Source organism: Mustela erminea, chromosome 8 (assembly GCF_009829155.1).
Source record: "Mustela erminea isolate mMusErm1 chromosome 8, mMusErm1.Pri, whole genome shotgun sequence".
NCBI lineage: Eukaryota > Metazoa > Chordata > Mammalia > Carnivora > Mustelidae > Mustela > Mustela erminea.
In genome coordinates, this window is record NC_045621.1 from 72,434,770 (window position 1) to 72,457,524 (window position 22,755).

The window sequence follows — 22,755 nt, forward strand, 5'->3', positions numbered from 1 at the left end:
AAAGAGTGCTGTGTGATTTTAAGCCAAGGTAAGATGTGTACTTGGGTTGATGGCTTTGAATGACTCTGCCTTTAATGAATGTTGTATTTTCTTAAATTATTTTTAGGTAGGACATTTTGTGATTAATTTGAAGTATAATTTTTCTTAAACCAAGATAGGTATCGAAGTTAAAATAATGGCTGAATGTCAAGGATTAAAAGAAAAAAAACAGAAATTAAGTATAGTATATCAAACTTTCTCAGTTCTTAGAATGTGCTACTACTAGGCCCTACTTTGTTTTATAATACTACCTAAGCTATAGTTTGAATTAAATAACATAATATAGCATAACATAACATAATATACTTAGCTGTAAGTTAAGAAGACTTCCCATTTTTTCTTTCCTTCTTAAAAAAAAGATGTATTATTGAGGATTTTTAAAGACCAGGTAATGCCATGTAATTTTATTTCTATGTTCTATGTGTCATTGTAGAAATTCTTGCATTTCTTTAGGCATTTGGTTCATTGTTTGAACTACAGTGGTTTTATACAAAATTTTATTGCACATTTCTCAGTAGGGAGGAAATCAAGGAATAATACTCCAGCCTGTTTCTTCTTGCTTTCTCCAAACTCCTAGAGTTCTATAGTACTTCCCATCAGCTGTATATTACTGGAATCTCGAGGGCAAGGGAGCTTTCTGACCTGACCCATATAGGTCAGCTTCCAGGTGTTATGAGCAGGGGGAAGGGAGGATCTGGTGAGGCAACGGAATGATATCCAGCAGCCATTCCATGTGCACTGTAGACTTGGTAAGGTATTGAAATGGAAAGTGGTCAAGAGTCTTATCCCCCCATCCCAAGACAACCACTCTTAAGTGGTTTAATGAAGTTAAAATTAGCAGAAATATTTTACATTTACTCACTTACCATTTCCAGTGTTCTTGAGTTCATACACTTAATTTTGCTTTCTGAGACCTTCATTTATTTCTGTCCGTTTTCCATTTGCAGAACATTCCCAGCTATATAGTCACCTAATCTCATGGTTGGCAAAGATAATTTTTATAATTTCTAAGTGGCTTCAGTTACTTATCAGATTGCTTCCTTCAACAAAACTTAGCCATAGCCCCCTTAATCTCGATTGTCTTACTGTTAGGTGGGGGAAGAGTTTAAATAAAGAAATATAGTCCTGGAATGAACATTCTTGAACTTGTGACAGGTTACTTTGGTGATGTTAAAGTAAAAGCAAATGTTAATATTGAAATTTTTACAAGAAGAGCTTGTAATTCCTAGAATTGGGGGATATTATGTTATGGTTAGAGAGCTAAAATACACAGTAAGTATTATGCTATGTTTGCTAAAATAATGAGATGGTATAATATTTATATATTATTTTAATATATAAATATATATCAGCACATCTTTTATTAAATATCATTAATATATTATGTATAATTCATGTACTATTAAATATTTGTAATATTTAAAAGCAGGATTATTGAATAAAGGAGTGGAGATAAATTTTAGGAGTAAATATTTGTTATTCTAATGTAATATCTGAGCACTGCAGTAAAGTTCAAGTGTGTTTTAATATTGTTGCTAAAACCTTTCTCATTTAGAAGCAAAGGAGAGTAATTTCAAATTTAAGATAGCCCAGGTGTTAAAGAGTAAAAGAACTATTTGCAAAACTTCATAGTTTTGCTCGAGGTAGTTAAAACCTAGAAGACTGGAAAGCTAGGTTTTTGTGTTCTTTGTATTTATTTTGTTTTGTTTACAAAATAACTGAGTTCACCAATTACAAATTAGAACCGACTATTTTCCATAATTAAATTGTATTTTCCTATTAATTTCAGTCTTAATGATTTTTTTATTAAAGTGTTTTCACTTGGTATTATAATTTATTCTTTGTGTTAAGTACTTTTATTTGCTTTCTCTCTGTCAAGCTTGATTATTTCCCTCCCCAAAAAAGCTTTATAGTAAAAGATATAGTTTATCTCTCTTGTTCAAGTTTTGAATGACATCTTTTTAACTGGCCATTGTTGTGTCTGTTTTTTTAATGGCAAAATAAGCAGGAGTGCCACATTGGATTTTTTTTAAATCATAGAATTTATAAAACTATCTGGTATGTATATATTTTCAACAAAAAATCTCACTGAGGTCACATTCAGTCTATGTTGGCCAAATCTGCCCCTTCACAAGATCTCGACTCTAGAACACAGATTTAGTAGACTTGTGAGAAAGTGTTGTTATGTGATCTTTGAAGTAGAGGTAGACATATTTTGTGCTTTCCTGCTTTTCCATATTATAAATATTTGTATCTTAGGTTTCATTAATGAGAAATGAAGTACAAATATATCATAAACCTAAATTTATAATTTTATTAAAATGGAAATGTTGGATTTAAACATAGTTGCTATAATCTGATGTGGGTTTTGGTACAATTTAATATGCCCCTGGTAGAAAGTAACAGAGAAGAACTGCTTGTGCTAAAGAAAAGCAGAGGGTGAAATTTTGCTTCATCCTTGCATAAGTCAGTAAAAATTGCCCTTTTATTCATTTAAAGAATTCTTGGGATATTCACCAGTGACCATAATCTAAATTGACTACACAAAATTGTATTGGGTATATGGTTTGGAGTAAACCAAGGTGATGGTTGATAAAGTGCCACCCTGTGGTTAAAGACATCAAAAGAAAGCTCCTTTCTAATCTACAGTTTTAATAATTTGGCTCTGTGTACTTAGTAGTAGACAGTTTTTAAAGACATACATACCATGCAACTAGAGAGCTTGCCTTGCTTTGAAACTGATTAAAGAGCCTAGATACATAATATTTTATCCTCAAAAATTGCTTGTATGAATGAAACAATTAGGATAGTTACTGCAGTTTGGAGATATTCTGCTGTTTGTGGAGCATATGTATTTTACTGTTGCACATAAACATTAATGTTTACCTTCCCTGGAAATGGGTAAATCCTTGTATTATGGTTTAGGGACATTTACATGTCCGTTTACAGAATGTATAAATCTCGTAGGTCAAGAATGGAACTGTGTGCTGTAGTGCTTTGTAACAGTATTCTGAGGCAGAAAAATTGAGAAAATGATCACATTTTGGCAGGAGTTCTTCAATTTGCAATTTGGAATTTCAACTGATAGCAGGAGAATTAAGATCCATTAAAATAGATGGTACATGGTTTATGACTGTGCCAAATTCTTGATTGAATAATGAGTTAGCTGCTTGTAATTTCTCACTGTCATTTCATAGTTCTTCCATTTTTGCAGTATTTTCAGACTCAAGTTGCTTTTAAAATGGGAAACTATACTTTGGATATGTATCTTTTGGAAAGGTGTATACATGCTTGTTTACAGTTAGCAAAGTGGGCTCTTTGCATATTTTCATCACTTTTCCTACTGAAGGAAATAAACAGCTTTATACTGACAGCAGAAGGATTCTACTAAGGTCTCTCAACTAATCTTTGTCCATGTGAGGATTGTCCTCTTTCAATACTTCACTGCCTGGTGAGGAACTAGAAAGGAAGATTTAGTGGAAGATTAATGTGATTCTATCTTACAAATGGCAATCCAGTATAATCTCCAACTTAATTCAGTAGATGGGTAAGTAAGTGATTTTTAAGACTTTCTGAGAAAATAGATTTCCCTCTGGAGCCTCTCAGGAGAGGAGAAGGTGTTTCTTAATCAGAATATCAGTTTCAGGTGTATTTTATTATTCTCTTATTGTTTGTTTAAAGATGACCATGATATCTTTATAAAGTTTTAAGGGAAAAGTTTTGAACTAAGCTCAAAAGCAATTCTTGAAGTCTGAGGTTTCCCCTTCCCAGTAGAAACTTAGGAGTTCTGCCCTGTAGTATTGAGGGAGGACCATTTGTTCCATTAATTGGAAAGACTGTATGTGTGGCACAGATCAGTATGCATTCCTCTGAAAACAGTCTTTCTCAGTATTAGAACTAGGTTTTTAGAATTATAAATTAAAAGGTGGCTTTTTCTCTCCCTTTTGACAAGGGGTGTCCCATTCTACCCACCATCACTTTTATTTCAAGCAATTTTAAACCGATACGATGTTGTTTTCTAGAGAGTTTAGACCATAATTTGGAAAGAAGTACATAGTTCATGTTTGACACCTCAGACTGTTATATCTCAGTTCTGATTGTTCTGTCTTAAATTTGATTTATCCTGGAGGGGTTGAAATAAATTAAAAGGAACTAGGTTTAGCACTTACATTATAAAATAATTAAAACTTCTCTATATTCACTGGTAATTCTTGGAAATAATTTGTTACATGTAGAAAATGGCATTGCTATTTTATTTTTATTTATTTATTTATTTATTTGACAGAGAGAGAGAGAGAGATCCCAAGTAGGCAGAGAGGCAGGCAGAGTGAGAGGGGAGAAGCAGGCTTGCCGCTGAGCAGAGAGCCCTATGTGGGCTCGATCCCAGGACCCTGGGATCATGACCAGAGCTAAAGGCAGAGGCTTTAATCCACTGAGCCACCCAAGCGCCCCGGCATTGCTATTTTAAATTAGCGTGTGTGTGTGTGTGTGTGTGTGTGTGTGTGTGTGCATGCATGCACTCGTGAATGCATGTTCTTTCCTTCCTCTGAAGCAGAGTAAATAACCTCGCCAAATGTTTGATTAATTGGAATCTGTACTCTGTGATCCTGCAAAATGTATTAAACTTGAGGACAGTTACAAGACTTACTTTCAACCAAGAGCTAGTCAGAACAAGTCATTACACCCTTACAAAAATGAAAAATAAAAATGTCGAACCAGAGACTGTTTGGCATTAACTTTTGGCTCTTCCCTTAATATAAATGGAGGGAAATACGTACTCTATAAGATGTATTGTTTCATTCTTTAAAACCAAGAGATAATTCTCTTGTTAAAGAACATTCTTATTGTTTACAGTGTGGACTCCTAGCTGTCACTTCAAGTGGGACTGATAGTTATACCAGTAGCCTTAAATGCTGTCTGATTTCATCTGTGGTATCAGCTCTGAGGAAGATCAAATTACCTGTCTACATTTTAGGTTTCGTTTCTCTGGAGATTTGCAATTAACAGAATTCTCTTCACATACCCTTTTTTGAATTTATTTATTAACTTATTTTTTGTGTGTGTATCTGTATTTGAGATAGTGTGCTCTTAACTTTATATCCAACAAAGTACATTGGATATTGTGTAATTTAAATAGACATAGTTCCTGGCTTCTAGCAATCACTACAGATGACGTATATCATAATAAATTTTAGGTGTTTAAATTTTTGTATAGTTAGGTACAAGGAGTTTGGCATTGGAGCTTTGGCTTCTGATACAGTATGAGATTACTAGACTATCTCCCAAATAGACTCACGGTTCAGGAATTTGGGCTGTTCTAAAGTCTACACAGAATGTTTTGATTTACTTCTTGAATAAACAAGCCTTTTCAATACAAAGAAGATTCATGTGTTAACCAAGGTAGTTTAGATATAGGACAACCATTCAGTGCTTTTATTTTATATTTCATCTTTATGAAATTGGAATAGCAGAAATCCTGCTGACATTTGAAATGTTTTAGTATTGATTTGCCAGTAACTAGTTAACTAAGAGATACCTTTACAAATAATGTGTCACATCTACAATGCAAGTTCTGGTTTTCTTTGTGATAAGAAAGAGATACGACTTAGTTCCATAAAAACAGATTTTGCAGAAATTTTCTGATGTGTTTTTTTATAGGGATTATTTTTTGGAGAAGATGTTTGGATTGAAAAATCTGTTGGTTTTTAAGTTAGTTTAGAGAATTCTACTCAGTAAATAAGACTAATCAGTGATGGCTTTTTATTTTCCAGGTTTTATATTCAAGTAAATTCCTGGTTGAAATGTCATTAAAGGGAAGAGATTGCCAGCTATTTAACTGAGTCAGTCTATACTTGTGCTCTCAGGTCAATGTAGTTATTTATTTCTTTTCAGATAGAACAAAGATAATTTGATATTTCCTTATTAGTCAATAATGAGTTTCTCATCTCTTTTCAGATTATTTACTAATATAAAGTATACTTGGGTACAAGTCAGATGACATAAGGAATTCTAGTAAAAATACATTTATCATAGTAGAAAATATATCAATTATTTCATTAACTCCTGTTTGGGTAAGCAGATTTTGTTTGAGTGTTCCTTAAATTCCCTGAAGGCGTATTATTAACCCACCAATAAAATTACTTGTTATAACTGTTGCCTCTCAGGTTAGTTCTGACACAAACCACCAGGGGTCACTTTAACTCAAGGACCCTTTTCCCCCTTTCCTCATCTGTGAAATACTCAGCATAATTGAATAGCGTGGGAATGAATTTAGAGCTCAGATTCTCAGGATTTGTGATGTCTCTAACTTTTAAAGAAATATTTTTAGGTTTTCAAATGAGGTTTTTATAGCAGTTAAAACATAACCTGATCTTAACCATGGGTAGAGTTACCCAGATTGAGTGTTGTTGTTTTTTAAGAGTAATATTATTTTGATCTTTTGATTATAGGAACTTAAACTTAATTAGTTATAGTGGCAAGTTTTCATGTAAAGCTTGCTTCGTGTTTTTAGAATGATGCACAGTCATTACAGATCATCAATAGCCAGAGGATCATAAAGCAATCTGGATGATGTTTTTTAATTTGAGAATTTATTTTATGAGAGAGAGAATGGGAATTTACTCATGAGACTTTACTTGTGATAACTAAAAAACTCATTTACTGACTTCTTAAAAGATATGGCACTATGAAAACAGACTAAATACAGCTATTTATTTCGTCCGTTTTAATAATAGCTTTAATAATGAAGCTATTATAAAGCTAAATAAACAGATTAAATCAAAAAAATTTAGAAGTCAGTATTGAAAACTAATATTTATTATCTAGATACAATAAACTTCCTTAAGCTTTTCATTCTTTTGTGGTAGGTGTTAGTCTGTAACCATCTACCCTGCTTCATTATAAATAGGAATAGTACATGATTGACTAGTTATGTGACTCAGCTGTCAGGTTAAAATCGTGGTCAATATTATTGAGTATGAGTTGTTATATGTACCAAGTGCCCTGAAGCTTACTTAGTTTTCCAGTTTTTTAATTTGAAAGTTTTAAGCATATAGAAACTTTAAAAGAACAGAGTAATGCTCCTCCGTATACCTACAAAATACATCTTGGGTATAACTGGAACGATTTCAGTTATACCCAAGATGTATTTTGTAGATAGTCTTTTCAAACCAAGATTTTATCAAGGCCTGCATATTTATTGTATTTTAGTTGTTTCAGAGATGGAATTCCACTGCAGATTTGCTGTACTAGACATAATATACTTCCCTGCCATTTTCTGGTATATGTGTCCTGTGCTGGTTGTTTTCATTAATAGCACTTGCTATAGGTATAGGAGTAGTAGAATCTATGTAGCAGTAGGAGATAGAAGTTACAGGTTGTTGTTAGGAATTTAAAAGTTGTTTTTTTGTGGGTGGGGGTGTATCTGGATGGCTTAGTCATTGACTCTTGATCTCGGGGTTGTGAGTTAGAGTCCCATGTTGGGTGTTGACATTACTTAAAAGTAAAATCTTTAAAATAAAGGTTTGTTATCTAATAATGATAGAGGGCTCTGAATTCTTTCTTATATGTTACTGGTGTGTGTAAGCCAAAACATATAAATATATTTATTATATGATATTCTATTTATTTCACGAAAAAAAGAAACTTTGTCTAAGCAGGCTTCATATGTCTTACTAGAAGTTGGTACGCCTGGGGCTCTTGGGTGGCTCAGTCAGTGAAGTGTCCCGACTCTTGATCTCAGCTAAGGTCTTGATCTCAGGGTCTTAAGTTCAAGCCTTGCATGGACTCCATGCTGGGTGTGGAGCCTACTTAAAAAAATAAGAATAAAAATAAATTTTGAAAAAGTTGATATGCCTGTTCAATAGGAACATTTTAGGAAGATTGATTTTTCTTTAGTATTTTGGAAACTAGTTTGGTTTTTAGAAGTGTAACTCAATTACAAAGGTATTTTTATACAAAGATTTGAAATTACTCATATTGTATATTTTTTATTTTATAACTTCATAGTGAATAGTTTTCACGTACATTTTGTTTCAAATATGACTTGAAAGGGGTGTGTGTGTGTGTGTGTGTGTGTGTGTGTGTGTACGTGGTATGTGTTAAGTCATTTTTTGGGAAGCTTTGTGATGTATTTGAAATACTGCTTTTCTAGCAGTCAGGGTATATCTTGGTCCTACTTCTGTCTTTTACTCTTGTCTATTTAGCAGTCTTATGACCTTAGACAAGTCTTTTAACTTCTCTGGTTCTAATGTACTCATCTGAAGAATGGATATCATACCAGTTCTGCTACCCTGAGGGGGTTGTTTCTTATATTAAGTAAGACATGTGAAGTTAAGTTAGACATCACAGGATTCTATAAAAGTAAGGCATAGATTATCATTATACTATATATATAAAATTACCTAGTACTGTTTCTTTAGATTTGGCAGTGACTTTTTAAAATACAGATTGAATTATCTCGCCTTTAGTGTCAAAGGTGAGTAAATAAATTGTGCAGTGTTCAAAATGAGAATCTAGTCACTTTGTTGGGTGAAATAAAATATGTATCGTGAGTGATTTTATAAAATTAAGTATTCATTTAATTAAAAGTGAATAGTAGCAAAAATGCACAATTATATAGTAAGTTTTGTTCTCTTGAATGATCTGCAGAAATCTTAATGTGTTGATGCAAATTTTATTGATAAATGTGAAAATTTTGTCATCTGAAAGTGACCTCTTGGTAGAACTTTAACCATGTTAAAAATTCACATAGAAAATAAAATTCTGGAGTCCAGCTTGCTTTAATGTTGTGGAAAAATTATAGCTAATTTAAACCTTTCTAGTGTTTGTGTTGTAGTATTTCAGCATCACAACATTTATATGGCTATCAGCTCTCCTCATTTTTCTTTCCTTGTAGCATTTACTGTGATGCCTAGACTGAATTTAACACTGGCGTAGGTTTAGATACATAATGTTATCCCTCAGAGTTTTGTTGCTATTTCATACAAGTAACCTTGGAAGATTTTAGAATTCTGGACATTGTCTGATAGTGTCCAGAATTTTCTATTTAAAAGGGATTATGAGAAGGGATAAAAAGGGGAGTTCCTAGAGTTATGTAGGAAGACATCACAGATAATTTTTTTTTAAAAGCGCTTTTACTCACAAAAGTTCCACCATCATCTTCTTCATCTTAAAAGTGTATATCCACCATCATCTTCTTCATTTTAAAAGATGATATAAGAACCTGAGGCCACATTATAATTCACAAGTGGTGTAATGTTCTAGGCATTGATTTTAGTCTTTGAAATTTCTTTGTTCCAAAATAATCCACTTCAAGCCCCAATATTTTGTTTAGGTGCTTCCATAGATCTTTGCTAAGCATTAAGAAGATCTAGTTGCAGACAAATTAAAAATCTGCAACATATGTGTGTATGTATTATACATGGGGATTTCTCCTTCAAGTATTTTCTAGAAGTCACTGATGTTCTGTCATCTTAAAGTTATATAAAAAGTTAAGATTTTTTTTTAATGTATATATTCCTAGGAACTCTACTCTTGATCTCAAATACAGAAAGATGACATTTCTATTCTACCTGTCTAGCTTCTCTACAGTATTAAATTTATATCACATTTTCTTCTTTTTACAATAGAGATGTGCTCCTGCATCTATCCGCCTCATGGACAACCAACAGTTTCAGTTTGGTAAGTAAGGAGTTGTCATTTTAAACACTGCTCATGAAGCCACAAAATTTGTGAAACAGCTGTTACCTGCCAGGAAGAGTACTGAATGAAGAAATAGGAAGATGAATGTGATAGTTCCTGTCCTGCAGGAAGCTCTCAGTCTAATGAGGACAGACAATTACATAAAGAATGAGTGTAGGATTATTGCGGGTGTTGTGAAAGAAGAGTGCACTGGGTACCCTAGAGTGCAAATGAAGGAGTGGTTGAGCCTGTTGAATTTTGCAGCATATTGACATGGGGAGTCAGGAAAGCCTTCTTAAAGGACGGTAGAGCTTAAGCTAAGTCTTAAAAGGAGATTACAAGTTTGCCTTTTCCCTTTACCAAATGTGTTCACTTATCAGCAAAAAAAAAAATGGAATTGTAAAACCTCAGTGGCATGTTCGTACTTCAAATAGTTTAATATGGCTCAAACAGAGGGTGGGTGAGAATTGTTGCAAGAGATACCGGATGGGTGGACTAGGGCTTAGCAGGATCGATTTGGATTTTATCTTGTCAGCAGAGGGATTTCTTGTAGAGGTAATAAAATAAATTAGATTTACATCGGAGAAAACTCCATTCTACTAGCATTATGCAGGATGAAGTAGAATGGTGCAAGTGTGGACTAAGAGTTGAAATGCTTCAACGGGCAAATTTTGGGGGCCCTGATCAAGGCAGGAGTAATGGAGATAAAGAATAAGGCAGAGATTTCCCAAATCTCAGTTTGCCAAGGTTCAGCAATGGGAAGAGTTGAGAGCAACTCCCAGATTTCTGATTTGACTGACTGTGTGCATTGAGTAACTGTCTAGAGGAAGAAATGATGATTTGGTGGAAGAGATCTTACAGTGGTTTGCCTCTAAGGTACCATTTGGAAAATCTGGTGGAGAATTCACTAGCAGATAACCATGTTTCTTTTTCTCCCTATTTTGCTTTAAAGTATTTGACTTTCTGATGCAGTCTGTCATCTCTTTAATTCTAATTTTATTGCTTCTATATTTTTCCCGTATGCTGAAATTGAGTTTGGGATCCAAGTTTATAGAACTGAAGTCTTTAGAGCAGTCTCTGAAATTATAGGAATGATTGCTCAGTAGTAAATATTAATGGCTAAGATAGGCAGGTTTTTGTTTGTTCTACTTAAAAGTAGTTTAGATTTTAATTTAGAGAAGAGTGATTATTATATAGAAACTTAAGGAAGTCATGTTCATATTATATCAAGAGTTAGGTTCTTCCAAGTTAGGTTCTTCCCAGTCATAGCTTTTATTCCTTTAAGTAAATTATTTTCAAAATGATAAAAGCTTAAGATAAATGTGTCCTATAAATAAAGAAATAGTTAAATCAAATGAAAATGAAGACTTCTGTGTGTTTCGGCCTGTATTTAGAGATGTAGGTCTTAAGAGAGCCATGTATCTGATTAATAATGTTGTATTATCCATTTATATGCTGTTATTTTAGTGAATTATGTTAGACATAAACATATTTATAAAATTAACTGATTTGACTAGATTTGATTTATAATTGGGATTTTAACTATTTAAAATGAAGGTTTAAAGCAAAGTTCCTCAGGCCATCTGTCGTCCCTATTCCACATTCTCATTGGTCTGTCTAGGAACATGTTCTAAAGCAGGTTCTACCATCTCTAGTCTGGACTGTATCTCTTCTTTCTACTGTTTACATGGCCACCCTTTACATGGCCATTAAAGTGATTTGCTGAACAGACAGATCTGATTCTGCTTCTTGGCTATCTATAACCTTTTTGATTTCTCACTACTTGTTGAAGCCTTTCCATCTATATATCTTGTCATGGCTCCATGATCAGGCAACTAAAGAATAACACTTAGCACAGCAAGGGATGTCTAGGACGTTTTACTAGCTGATTGGCAGTGTTTGTACCATATTGGTTGTTAACAAAGCACAAGCCTTACTATTAGATGTTATTATTTTTAATTTCACTTTTACCTCTGATGCAACCCTTCAATTTATTATATTGAAATGATATGTTTTCAATATTTTGAAATGATATATATCATTGAGTATATTGAAATGATCTGTAGATTTCCTCTGAAAAACTAAAGTTTGTCAAATTTAGGGGATGATTCTTTATCATTTTTGTTCTCCTACACCTGTCATATGATAGGCCCTGATGTTGATTGACTTAATCATCCACTTAGCAAAAGAGGGTGAACAAATCTTGAATAGCGCTTAGCACCATGCCAGGCACAATATCAGTTTCATAGTTTATCAAATACTCCTCACAACTGTTCCTGAAAGTGACTCCCAGTTTACAAATGACTCAAAGGCTACATATTTCAGCCAAAGCCCACAGGTTGTATCTGTTAGGGGCAGGGTTGAACGCAAATCTGACTCCAAGGCCCAAGACTTTTTCCCACCTTTTGAGCTTGCTTCTTTGAAATGTTGGTATTTATTAAATAACTAAAAATGCTTAACAGTGTAACAACACCAAATTTACTAATCAGACTGTTCAGCTAGTAAATTTGAAAACCTAGTTCCTTCATTTACTATAAAAAATAAAACACAGTAGCCAAAATATATTTAGAATGTAATTAATTTGAAAGGCAACAATAATTTAAGAATAAATAAAAGGTCATATCCTCTTAGGTGACTACTAATGCTTGACACACTTAAGGATAGTATCACTTTTATGATGATTATTCTTCAAAGCTATCATGTCAACTCATTATTTGGGATATATGTGACTAAGTCCCACTAGTGTTAGTGGAAATTGTGCAAATAAATTTCCATGTGTTAAGATGACCCTTAAGGATTATTTCACATTAGTGACTTTTGGAGTCATAAATTATGTAAAGATGTGTGGATCAGAAGGCTTATATGGGAACAGATAATTTCATTTTTTTGCAAGAATATGACTAACATACACATTTATGTTTATTCATTTCTAATTATTAAAGTAGGATAAATTCCATTTGGAACAGGAAGTGAATATTTTGATGGTATGTTATTTCTAACTTTATACTTTCTAGTAATAGTATTTTTTAAGGCACTGTTTATGCTGGAGAAACATTTTTTGACAGGGTACAGTAAAAGAAAAAAAAATTCCCAAACATGTGATCCAGGAACTTGAAAAGATTGCTAGGTTGATCTCTATCTAATCTGCCCTTCATATTTGTTGTTTTTTGTTTTGTTCAGTTATGGCATGGATAGCTAACTCTTTACCTCTGGTTAAGACTTATGTTACTTGGTGTTTCATGTCACAGTTTCCTACTGTAAGTAGTAGAAATATAGTAAGTATAACAGATTCAGATTCTAAAAAAGAAAAAAAAAAGATGAATGGGGAAAAAAATACAAGTCATTGTATTTTCCCCCTAGAAATCTCTCCCTTCCCCACCAAAGAAACTTCTTTGCTGTTTTCACCTATTTTAAAGAAGAGATCTCTGTTTTAAACAAACAAAAACAACATCCCAAAATCTTTTTTTTTTTTTTTTAAAGATATTTTATTTATTTAACAGGCAGAGATCACAAGTAGACAGGCAGGCAGAGAGAGAGGAAGGGAAGCAGGCTCCCCGCTGAGCAGAGAGCCCAATGCGGGGCTCGATCCCAGGACCCTGGGATCATGACCTGAGCCGAAGGCAGAGGCTTTAACCCTCTGAGCCACCCAGGCGCCCCAACATCCCAAAATCTTAAAGCGGTTTTTAAAAAATAAAATTTTTATTTGAAAATAACTTCAGATTTACTAGAGACTTTAAAATTCTTTATAAAAATTCTTTGTAAATGGTATGCCCCATTTTTCTGAATGGGGGCTTTAGCACTAAGGCCAGACGTATGACTCTTAATCTAACAGTCATGGGAGTTAAGAAGTTGTTACTCTGAAAACAATGAGAAAACAGTAAAAGACTTTTACTCAATTAAGCCCAATCTGCAGGCAAAGATGTTAATTTAACAGACTCTGAGACACTGTTTATGTTATTTTGGCAATTTTAACTCTCTGGGTGTGATTAAGGAAGCAATTACTAGTTTTATGCCAAGAATTCTGGAAGAATTAAGAATTAATTAAGAAACAACCTTAAACTTGGCATTGACTGCATATTTGGTTATAGTTCTGAATGGTTTCTGCATAATTACAAAAAATAAAAGTAAACTCAGCCACCATTGGCTGTTCTTAATGAAATAAAAATTAATGAAGTGATTTTACTATGTATAAATTATACCATTGAAAAATAACCTAAACTATATGTAGTATTTACATACAGTAATTTGAGTTCAAAAAGAAACAAGAGAGGTTTTGTACAACAAAAAGAAAGTTGTGACTTTTGAAAGAAAATAAAGTTAAAAGATGTAGATATTAATATCAATATGCTATATATAAAACGTAGGAAGATTTAAAAAATTGGAGACATGAAACATTCACTTTTTTAGTATACTTAATTAAACTAGCCTCTTAATCTTTTGAAAAAGAGAATTTACTATTAATTTAAATTATGAACTTTTTCTTCTTAGGTCATGCTCTTAAACCTCAGGTTTCTTCTATTTTCACATCATTTTTGGATGGCTTAAAGAAATTTTATATTACAAAGGTAAGAATTTTTATAAAATGCTAAAATTGTAAGTGCTTATGATATTTTGTTTTCTGTCTTCTCCCCCTTCACATGTACCTGTTATCAAGTATGTTTTTTCATGGTGTTATGTACATTTTTAATTATTATTTTTTATGTTGGAATACATGTTTTATCAAGTAAATCATTATGCATTTAATTTCAGAAATAATTTTTTTCAGATATGAAGTTCCTAAAAATAACATCAGTTTCATGCATATAAGATCTTTTATAGTTTGATTTTTTATTTTTTATTTTTTTGTAGTAGATATCTGTATCTAGTGAAATGAGAGTGTGGACTTTTTTTTTTAATCTTTGCTTAATTCCTTTCCTAAAGGGTTATGCCAGCTTACATTACCTCTAGGGACACACCGGTGCTGTTTCTTTGTTCCATCCTTGCTATGGCATGTGGGAGTTGTGTTCTGTTATGTTCTAAATGTACTGAATCTGGGGGTGGGGGGGGAAGTAGTACTTTATTTTAGTTAGTGTTTCTCATTGAAATTCCAATGAGACCCATCATTTCTTTGTAATTCCTAGTACAATTTTTGTCTGCATTAGTTCAGTATGGTTATTTTGCTAGGGGTGGTAACTTCGTGGTTTTTTTCCCTTGGTACTTTGCATGTACCGTTTGAGTAATGGGATTATTAGATGCCTTTGTCTTAAATGTTGTGAATAATTTTTTGAGTCAGGTGACTGCCTTTTAATTAACTAATTAACTAATTAATTAATTTGGTTGACTCCCTTTTTAATAAGAGTTTTTCTTTTTGGTGCAAAAGTTTCAAAATTTTGTATCTTTTCCTGTGATTATTTAACCACTTTTAAGTTGGGAGCATTTCTTCTCTCTCTTGCTTTTTTTTGTTAAGTGGGAATTAAAAATTTTTTATCGTTATTACTCTTTGAATTTATTTCAGTTTTATGATTTGAGATAAAGCTCTAAATTAACCTTCACCCTGTACTCCCCCAATTGCTAACCAGTTGTGGCAGCACTATTAACTAACTAATCCCTGCTTCTCTTACATTGACTTGCCATGTCTGAGACATCTTATGTCCTGACTGAGGACGTAGACTCCATTTTCATGTATCAAATACTGTATGATTTCTCTTATATGCGCAATCTGGAAAAAATTTTCAAAAAAACACAAAAAACCAAGCTTATAGATACAGAAAACAGACTGGTAACTGCAAGAGACAGGGGTGAGGGGTAGGAAAAGAAGATGAACTTTTTTTGCTTTTAGGGGTTGAGGGGTGGAAGGAGAAGGTGAACTGTTTTTTTGTTTGTTTTTTAAATTTATATAAATTGAATTTTAAAAAGGTATCACATTTTTTTAAATGGCTTTTGTTCTTGAAAAATTAAATGGATTTAATTGCTGTAGGTCTAGTTCTTGTTTTTTAGAATTTTCCTTGTTTTCCATTATAGCTTACTGTTAATCAACCTAGAAAAACTTTAGAAACTCCTCACCATCTTAGGAAGTCCATTAAGGTTTCTATCAGAATTGGAATGAACCTGTATATTAAGTTGAGCAAGAATTGACAGGTTTATATGCTTAGTTGAGGCATTCTAAGAACATATGTCTTTATAATCCATTTTTAGACATGTTTTCCTAATGAGGTTACATACTTTCTTTTATGGTTATTCTTAGGTATTTTAATTGTATATGTAAGATCTCCTTTGAAAATGTTATTTAATAAGAAGTTATTGTTGGTATGTAAGGATGCTGTTATTTTTTACTTTTTGCTCATGTTACATCTTGCTAATTCATTATATTCTATCTATATCCATTTGGTATTTTAATTTGCTTCTTTATTGCAGCTTTAATTCTTAACATGTTCTGTTGTTGTATTACTTACCCATATGACACTATGGCATACTTTGAAAATAAGTATTTTTCTGTAGCTTTGTTATTTGTAACAACCTGAATAGGTGCATTAAACATTCTTTTTGATTCACATGTAAAATTCCAAAGCTCAGTTTTAAAGAGTTGGTACCTTTGAGCCCAGATCGGAAGGAAAAATGAGCAAAATGTATTTTGATTTACTGTTTTGTAGGATAAGACTTATCTGTAATAATTTCTTTTTTTTTTTTTTTGGTAGTTCAAAGGATTTGATCCAAATCAGCTAACTGTCGCTACATTACTATTTGAGGGCGACCGTGAGAAGGTTCTTCAACATGAAAAGCAAGTGTATGACATCGCTGCAAAATTTGGGTATGGCTTTTAGTTCATAATGGCAAGAGAATGTTAATCTAAAATTCTGGTATCTGGGGGCACCTGGCTCACTGGGTTAAGCCACTGCCTTTGGCTCAGGTCATGATCTCAGGGTTCTGGGATTGAGCCACACATGAGACTCTCTGCTCAGCACGGAGCCTGCTTCCCCTTCTCTCTCTCTCAGCTCTCTCTGGCTTCTGAGGGGCACCTGGGTGGCTCAGTGGGTTAAGACTCTGCCTTCGGCTTAGGTCATCCCACATTGGACTCTCTGCTCAGCGGTGAGCCTGCTTCCTCCTCTCTCTCTGCCTGCCTCTCTGCCTACTTGTGATCTCTCTCTCTGTCAAATAAATAAATAAAATCTTTTAAAAAAATAAATAATTAAATTCTGGTATCTATAAACAGTTGTTAATGTATCCTTTAAAGTATTAAATTTGGGTAATATATGATAGTCAACTTAAAATGTGTTGGTTTACTTCTAAAATTTGTGATCATATATGAGATATATTAAATATTTTATTATATTTTTCCATTAATGCTGATTTTATAATGTTTGGTTTCATTGTACTAGAGTAAAATATGAAAAATACATAATCCTCTTACTATTTAGTGTTAATTGTATATGTATAAAACATGTTATTAGTATGTTTTTAAAAGGTAATTTTTTAAACAAAAGAATTTGATAAATTTTCTATACTCCACCCCTTGTCACTTACTGTTTTGTGCTGGTATAAAGAAACAGAAAACATTTCCCATCTATAACCAACTGAATAATGATTGGGTGGTTTCTTTCTGTCTGCTTGATGGATTATGAGATTGATTGATGAGAACTATAGCGAAAATGCCATTTATCAGGACTACATTTTTTTCCTTTCCTTTCTAAGTACATAAACAAAGTTTCCTGGATAACATTTTCCTTTTTTTATTTCAGAGCTTAAAATATACATTATGTTTAATCTGAGTTCTTTGTAAATATTTACTTTAATTTCCCTTTTTTGCTATTATGAAAATAAATGGGCACTTAATTTGTAGCCTTGTCTTTTAGAATGCCTCACTTTTATGTATTTTTCTCACATATAATATTTAGCCCTTCATTTTTAGGATGTTCTGAACTTAGTGTTTAAATGCAGAATTCTTAGAAAAAGATCTAATCTTGGGCTTAATTTTTAGTTTACTTTTGTACTGTTTTTGAGTATTGCAAATTAGTTTCTCGGTTTTATTTTTACCTTATTCTGAAATTGGCAAGTAGAATTTCTTTAGTAAAAGATGAAATTAATTAATCTTTCACTTTTCCTCTTTCACAGTACCTTTTCTGGGAATTACTGATGTTTTAACTAAATTAATTAAGAGTAATTGTGCTATAAAAGTTCAGTTAGTAACTGAAAGGCTTAGATTACAGGCTCATCTCTGAATTTATTTTTGAAATGTATGTGTACCTACTTTTTGGTTTCTAAGTTTTGGGAGTTTATACATAATTTGATTTTTAGCTTTTATTTCCTAAAATCCATGGTGTTAGAAAAAATTAAGGTGGTTTAGATGAAAACCTTTTATATCTCAAGTAAATCTTTTATTTCTGTTCTTAAATATTAGAGGCTAAAACTTAAAAAAATTTTTTTATATGTTAAAAAAATTTTTTAAAAGATGTTGTTTATTTATTTGACAAAGAGAGAGTTCACAAGTAGGCAGAGAGAGAGAGAGAGGAGGAAACAGGCTCCACTCTGAGCAGAGAGCTCAATGCAGGACTTGATCCCAGGACCCTGAGATCATGACCTGAGCCTAAGGCAGAGGCTTAACCCACTGTGCACCCAGGTGCTCTATATATTTAAAGATTTAATTGGGATTTCAAAATTGTTCAGGAGCACTTGTAGGGAAATGTACACTATAATATTCGAATCATTTTATATAAATAAGGTAAATTTGCTTAGTTTCACCTTAATCCCTTGGTCCTCAACCTACTTCCCACACACACCCTCACACATGGATACACATGTATAGAAATTCTACTTTATGGTATCTTTAAGTGTAATTACAATTCAGAGTAGCCAGCAGAATCATTAGTAGTTAATAATGTGCTACATTTCCTATTGAACTGGGTGGGTAGCATGATGGCAAAATGCCTTTTCATGTGAGGTAAGACATAATTTTTTATAGGGCTTGTCCTGTCTTCTCTTGGATATCACTGCTGATGCCTAGTATATACTAGATGCTTGATTGAACATTTGTTGAAAGAATTAAGGAAACTGAATATTTTTCCCTAACAATTTTTATTTTGTTTCATATATTCCTAACTGCTATGCCCCTCTTTAAACAGTGTATTTTAATCTTTAGGTATTTATCAGAGCCATTTTGTCAGTTTTAATTTGAGCCGCCAACTGTCATGAATTCTGCTGTCATATAATTTGTCTTGTTTTTCCCATGTAATTCTGGTCATTTACAACTTAGAAGTTAAAAATGAACTTCCTTAGGATGAATCCAGGTCTTTTTAGATACTGATACTGAAGCCTCAGAACTATTGAGTTCATTCGAGTTATCTGTTTATATCAAACAAAACATATCAAAATCATCCATTAAAATAGGTTATAGTAAGTGAGATACCTATTTAAAGCAAGGGCAAAACATTAAACCTCAAACTCTGATTGGGGTCTCTTTTTTTGGCTATTATTATTTGGTACTTACTAGTTATGTTTTAATTAATTTCTTAATGTGCTTTCATCCTGGTTTCCTTCATTTGGATGCAGGAATCTTCAGTATTAACAATTCAGGCTGTCATTAGGCAAATGACTTAGGGCTATTTTGGTTTTGATTTGATTTGATACTTGGGAATATCTTCATATGGTTTTCTAGCAGAAGTCCTGGTTTTCTCCGTGTTTCTCCCTAGGCGCTAGTTCTTCGTTCTAATCACTGAAAGATTCAGGGATATTTTTCTTACGTAAGATGCCACTTGGCCAGCCCTTGCTCCCCAATGAATGATTTCTTCTGCATAACTAAAAAGCAGCATACATTTCTTTCTGCTAAAGTTTGATTAGTTAGTTTAGTTCATGTATTTTATTTTGAATTAGGACATTATTCATCTATCCTTTATTTTCTGTTCTTTTATCTTCTGTTCCTACCACCTCATTAGCTTTGAATTGATTATTTTAAATAAAGTACTCCCAATAGTTTAGAACATTTTTAAGTGTTATCTTAGCCATTTTTCCTTCTTTCCTTATACCCCTACCCTAACACTGTTACATACCTTTGAACATGTATGCGCCAATGGAACATAATAGGCAAATGTTGAATAATCATACTTTGGTGGTTTATCTATGTTTGCTAGCAATATACTTTAACTTCTCTAAGGGTTAAACAGAATAACATTCCCTGTCAGCAGTCATGACAGATGTATTGACATTTATCATAGAACTTAAGGTAATGTATTACTGTTATTTTTAAAGTGTGTGCTTAAGTTGTTTAATGTAATTCAACATGAGAGTGATTAGGTTCACCAGAGGGCTCTTTTATATAAAAAGATTGTCTCTCATTCCTCTTTCATTAGTCTTCCCAGCCCTTTCTCATGAAACAGGTTTAAATTTATTTAAGAACCTTGTTAATTGATGTTTGAGATTTGTGGAGAGGAGTAGGAAGTAAGAGATGGATATTGCTACCTTGCCATAAAGAGGTTTGAACCTTAGTATACTTTTAAAGTTTATCACAAATAGAAAATCTGGAATTAGAAAAATTTTAGACATATTTTATTTAGAAAATTTTAGACATATTTTATATAGAATTAATTCTATATAACTGTCCTCACCAGTGAACTGGAATTAGAAAAATTTTAGACATATTTTATTTAAAAAATTTTAGACATATTTTATATAGAATTAATTCTATATAACTGTCCTCACCAGTGAACCAATTACTACTTGGACCCAAGTTAAATACCAAAATGGCTGCAAAAGGGCAAGTTAGAAGCATTTAATTTTTACACCCTACTCTTGTTTATATATTGTATTTTAAAGTAATCCTGTCTGGAAGATAGAGTTCTGAAAGTTACAAAAAGAGACAGAGAGAAAGAGAGATCGAAGTTTTTTCCTGTTTTGGGTAAGAAAATGCATGTTTCTGTGTGGTTTGTCACACTGAATCCCAAAGTGAAGCAGATCTTCCCACCCCACCAGATGTTAGAACAGGATCTAAAGAAAAACGGCTTGACATGGGATTGCAAAGTAGGACTTTTTCTCATCCTGATTTAAGAGAGACAGGTCTACTAAATATCCCTACCTGTTACTTCCCACCAAATACGTGCTTAGAGCGTGCCTTCTAAGGGATTTCCAGCGCAGGTCTCCTGCACCTTTGCTAGTCTTCACTGTCCTTTCTTTCTGCTGCTAGGTCCGAGATGAATTGTTCCTGTTTCCTAGCTCAGTAGTGTTTTTTCTTTCTTGAACTCAGTGTCTGACTCTGCTTCTTATCTACCTGAGGTATAGACTCAGATATTTTCCTCCATGCACTCACTTTACCACAGCAAACTTCTGACTTGTTTGCTTCTTGTTTTAGAGCTTTATTTGACCTCCTACCCTGACCTCAAATCCATATATATTCAATCCAGAATTATATTATTTCTTCTTACTTTTCACTTTCAACTGATTGACTTTAAATTTTGTCTTCTTTTGTCATTAACATTTAGTAATACAAACAGGCCCCCGCCCTTTCATTTCATTGTATTCCATTCCATTCCATTGTATTCCAAGACTAGAGCTGCTCCTGTCAAGTGTTTGTCAGTTCCCTGGGTGATACTGATTTGTTTATAGGCAGCTATATTCTAAGTCAGGAAATCTGATTTGGCCCTTACATCTGAGTTTAAAATTGCCTTACAGTATTTATATAGCATAAAGGTACATCTATGAAGTATTACTTACTTACTGCTAAATCCAAGCAAAACTTTGGGGGAAGCAAGAACTTAACTCTAAGGTGTTAATCGAAGCAATAAGAAAATTGATTCTTCCAGAGAAGGCTCAAATAACAGAGGTTCAAGACCTGAGTCTTAGGCAACACTGTGATTAAGGGCTCAGCATCCTGAGACCAAGGAGGTATAATTATGGCATTCTACAGAGAGACAGAGAAGTTTATCACCCATTATAACCCAAGAAAGTCACATGAAAGTACACTTTTCTTTTTTTTTTTTTTTTTAAAGATTTTATTTATTTATTTGACAGAGAGAGATCACAAGTAAATGGAGAGGCAGGCAGAGAGAGAGAGAGGGGGCAGCAGGCTTCCCGTTGAGCAGAGAGCCTGATGTGGGACTCGATCCCAGGACCCTGAGATCATGACCTGAGCCGAAGGCAGCAGCTTAACCCACTGAGCCACCCAGGCGCCCCTACACTTTTCTTTTTATCTGGTTTTATTGAGGGATTTTTTCCCCCATGGGCACTTTGGGAGTTTATGCTAAGTTTTCATCAGTTGACTAAGAATAGCTAAAACTTAATTTCTCTCTGATGATGGGAACAAGCAAAAGTGAAAGCCCTTTACTGAAGGTAGTAGAATAAGAATGACTTTTACAAAGCAGAGTACTTGGACTGAATTATATGTCATACGGGATTAGTTCTAACTAGATCACCAAATACAGTTCTGTGGATAAAACTACTTTCAAACTGAAATGAATAGTTCATAGTAATAAAACCTTACCTGTTTTCTTGTAATTGTATGTTGCTTCCTAAACTTTAATGTTTCTGTGTACATATATTTTGTCTCATTTAAGTTACAAATTTCATAAAATAAACACTGTGTCTGTTACTTCATATGCAATGTGCATGAGTATGCAAAAAACTTCTTGGCATTTGGAAGATGTAGTTCATCATTGTACATCTTTATATGTGAACAAGACTGTAATGACACATGAATATATGGATAAGAATATATGAATAAAGTAAGAATATTTTAGGTATCTTGTTTTGCTTGTGAAGTTAATTAAAGTTTTCTTAAATTCATTTCTCCTGGCTAATTCTCTGTTGTCAGAATGGGTAGAAGTAGTTGAATTCGTATGAGTCAGTTTTATTAGTTTGATAGATAAAAGTTTGAAATTAATGACCAAACTGAAATATGTGTTTTTAGCTTTTTGTTACCCAAGCTCATTCTTTTGACAGCTCTTTGATACATTTGTGATAAATTAGATTAAAATAAAAATGAGATGCAATGTAATATTTGTTAATCTGTTTAGCAGTTATCTTCGGGTGTCATATTAGTTTGTTAGTTTTATATATTTTTAATAAATACATCTG

General features: G+C 33.0%; 1 protein-coding gene across 2 annotated transcripts in view; it reads left to right on the forward strand.

The window, feature by feature from the left end:
- The window catches only part of AGPS (alkylglycerone phosphate synthase), a 149,948-nt gene that overhangs the window by 88,409 nt on the left and 38,784 nt on the right, over positions 1-22,755 (forward strand). For both annotated transcript variants that reach the window (XM_032356040.1, XM_032356041.1), the window contains 3 exons: positions 9,669-9,720; positions 14,209-14,285; positions 16,395-16,507. In XM_032356040.1, the coding sequence (XP_032211931.1) occupies positions 9,669-9,720; positions 14,209-14,285; positions 16,395-16,507 (242 nt within the window). The remainder of the gene's footprint in view (positions 1-9,668; positions 9,721-14,208; positions 14,286-16,394; positions 16,508-22,755) is intronic.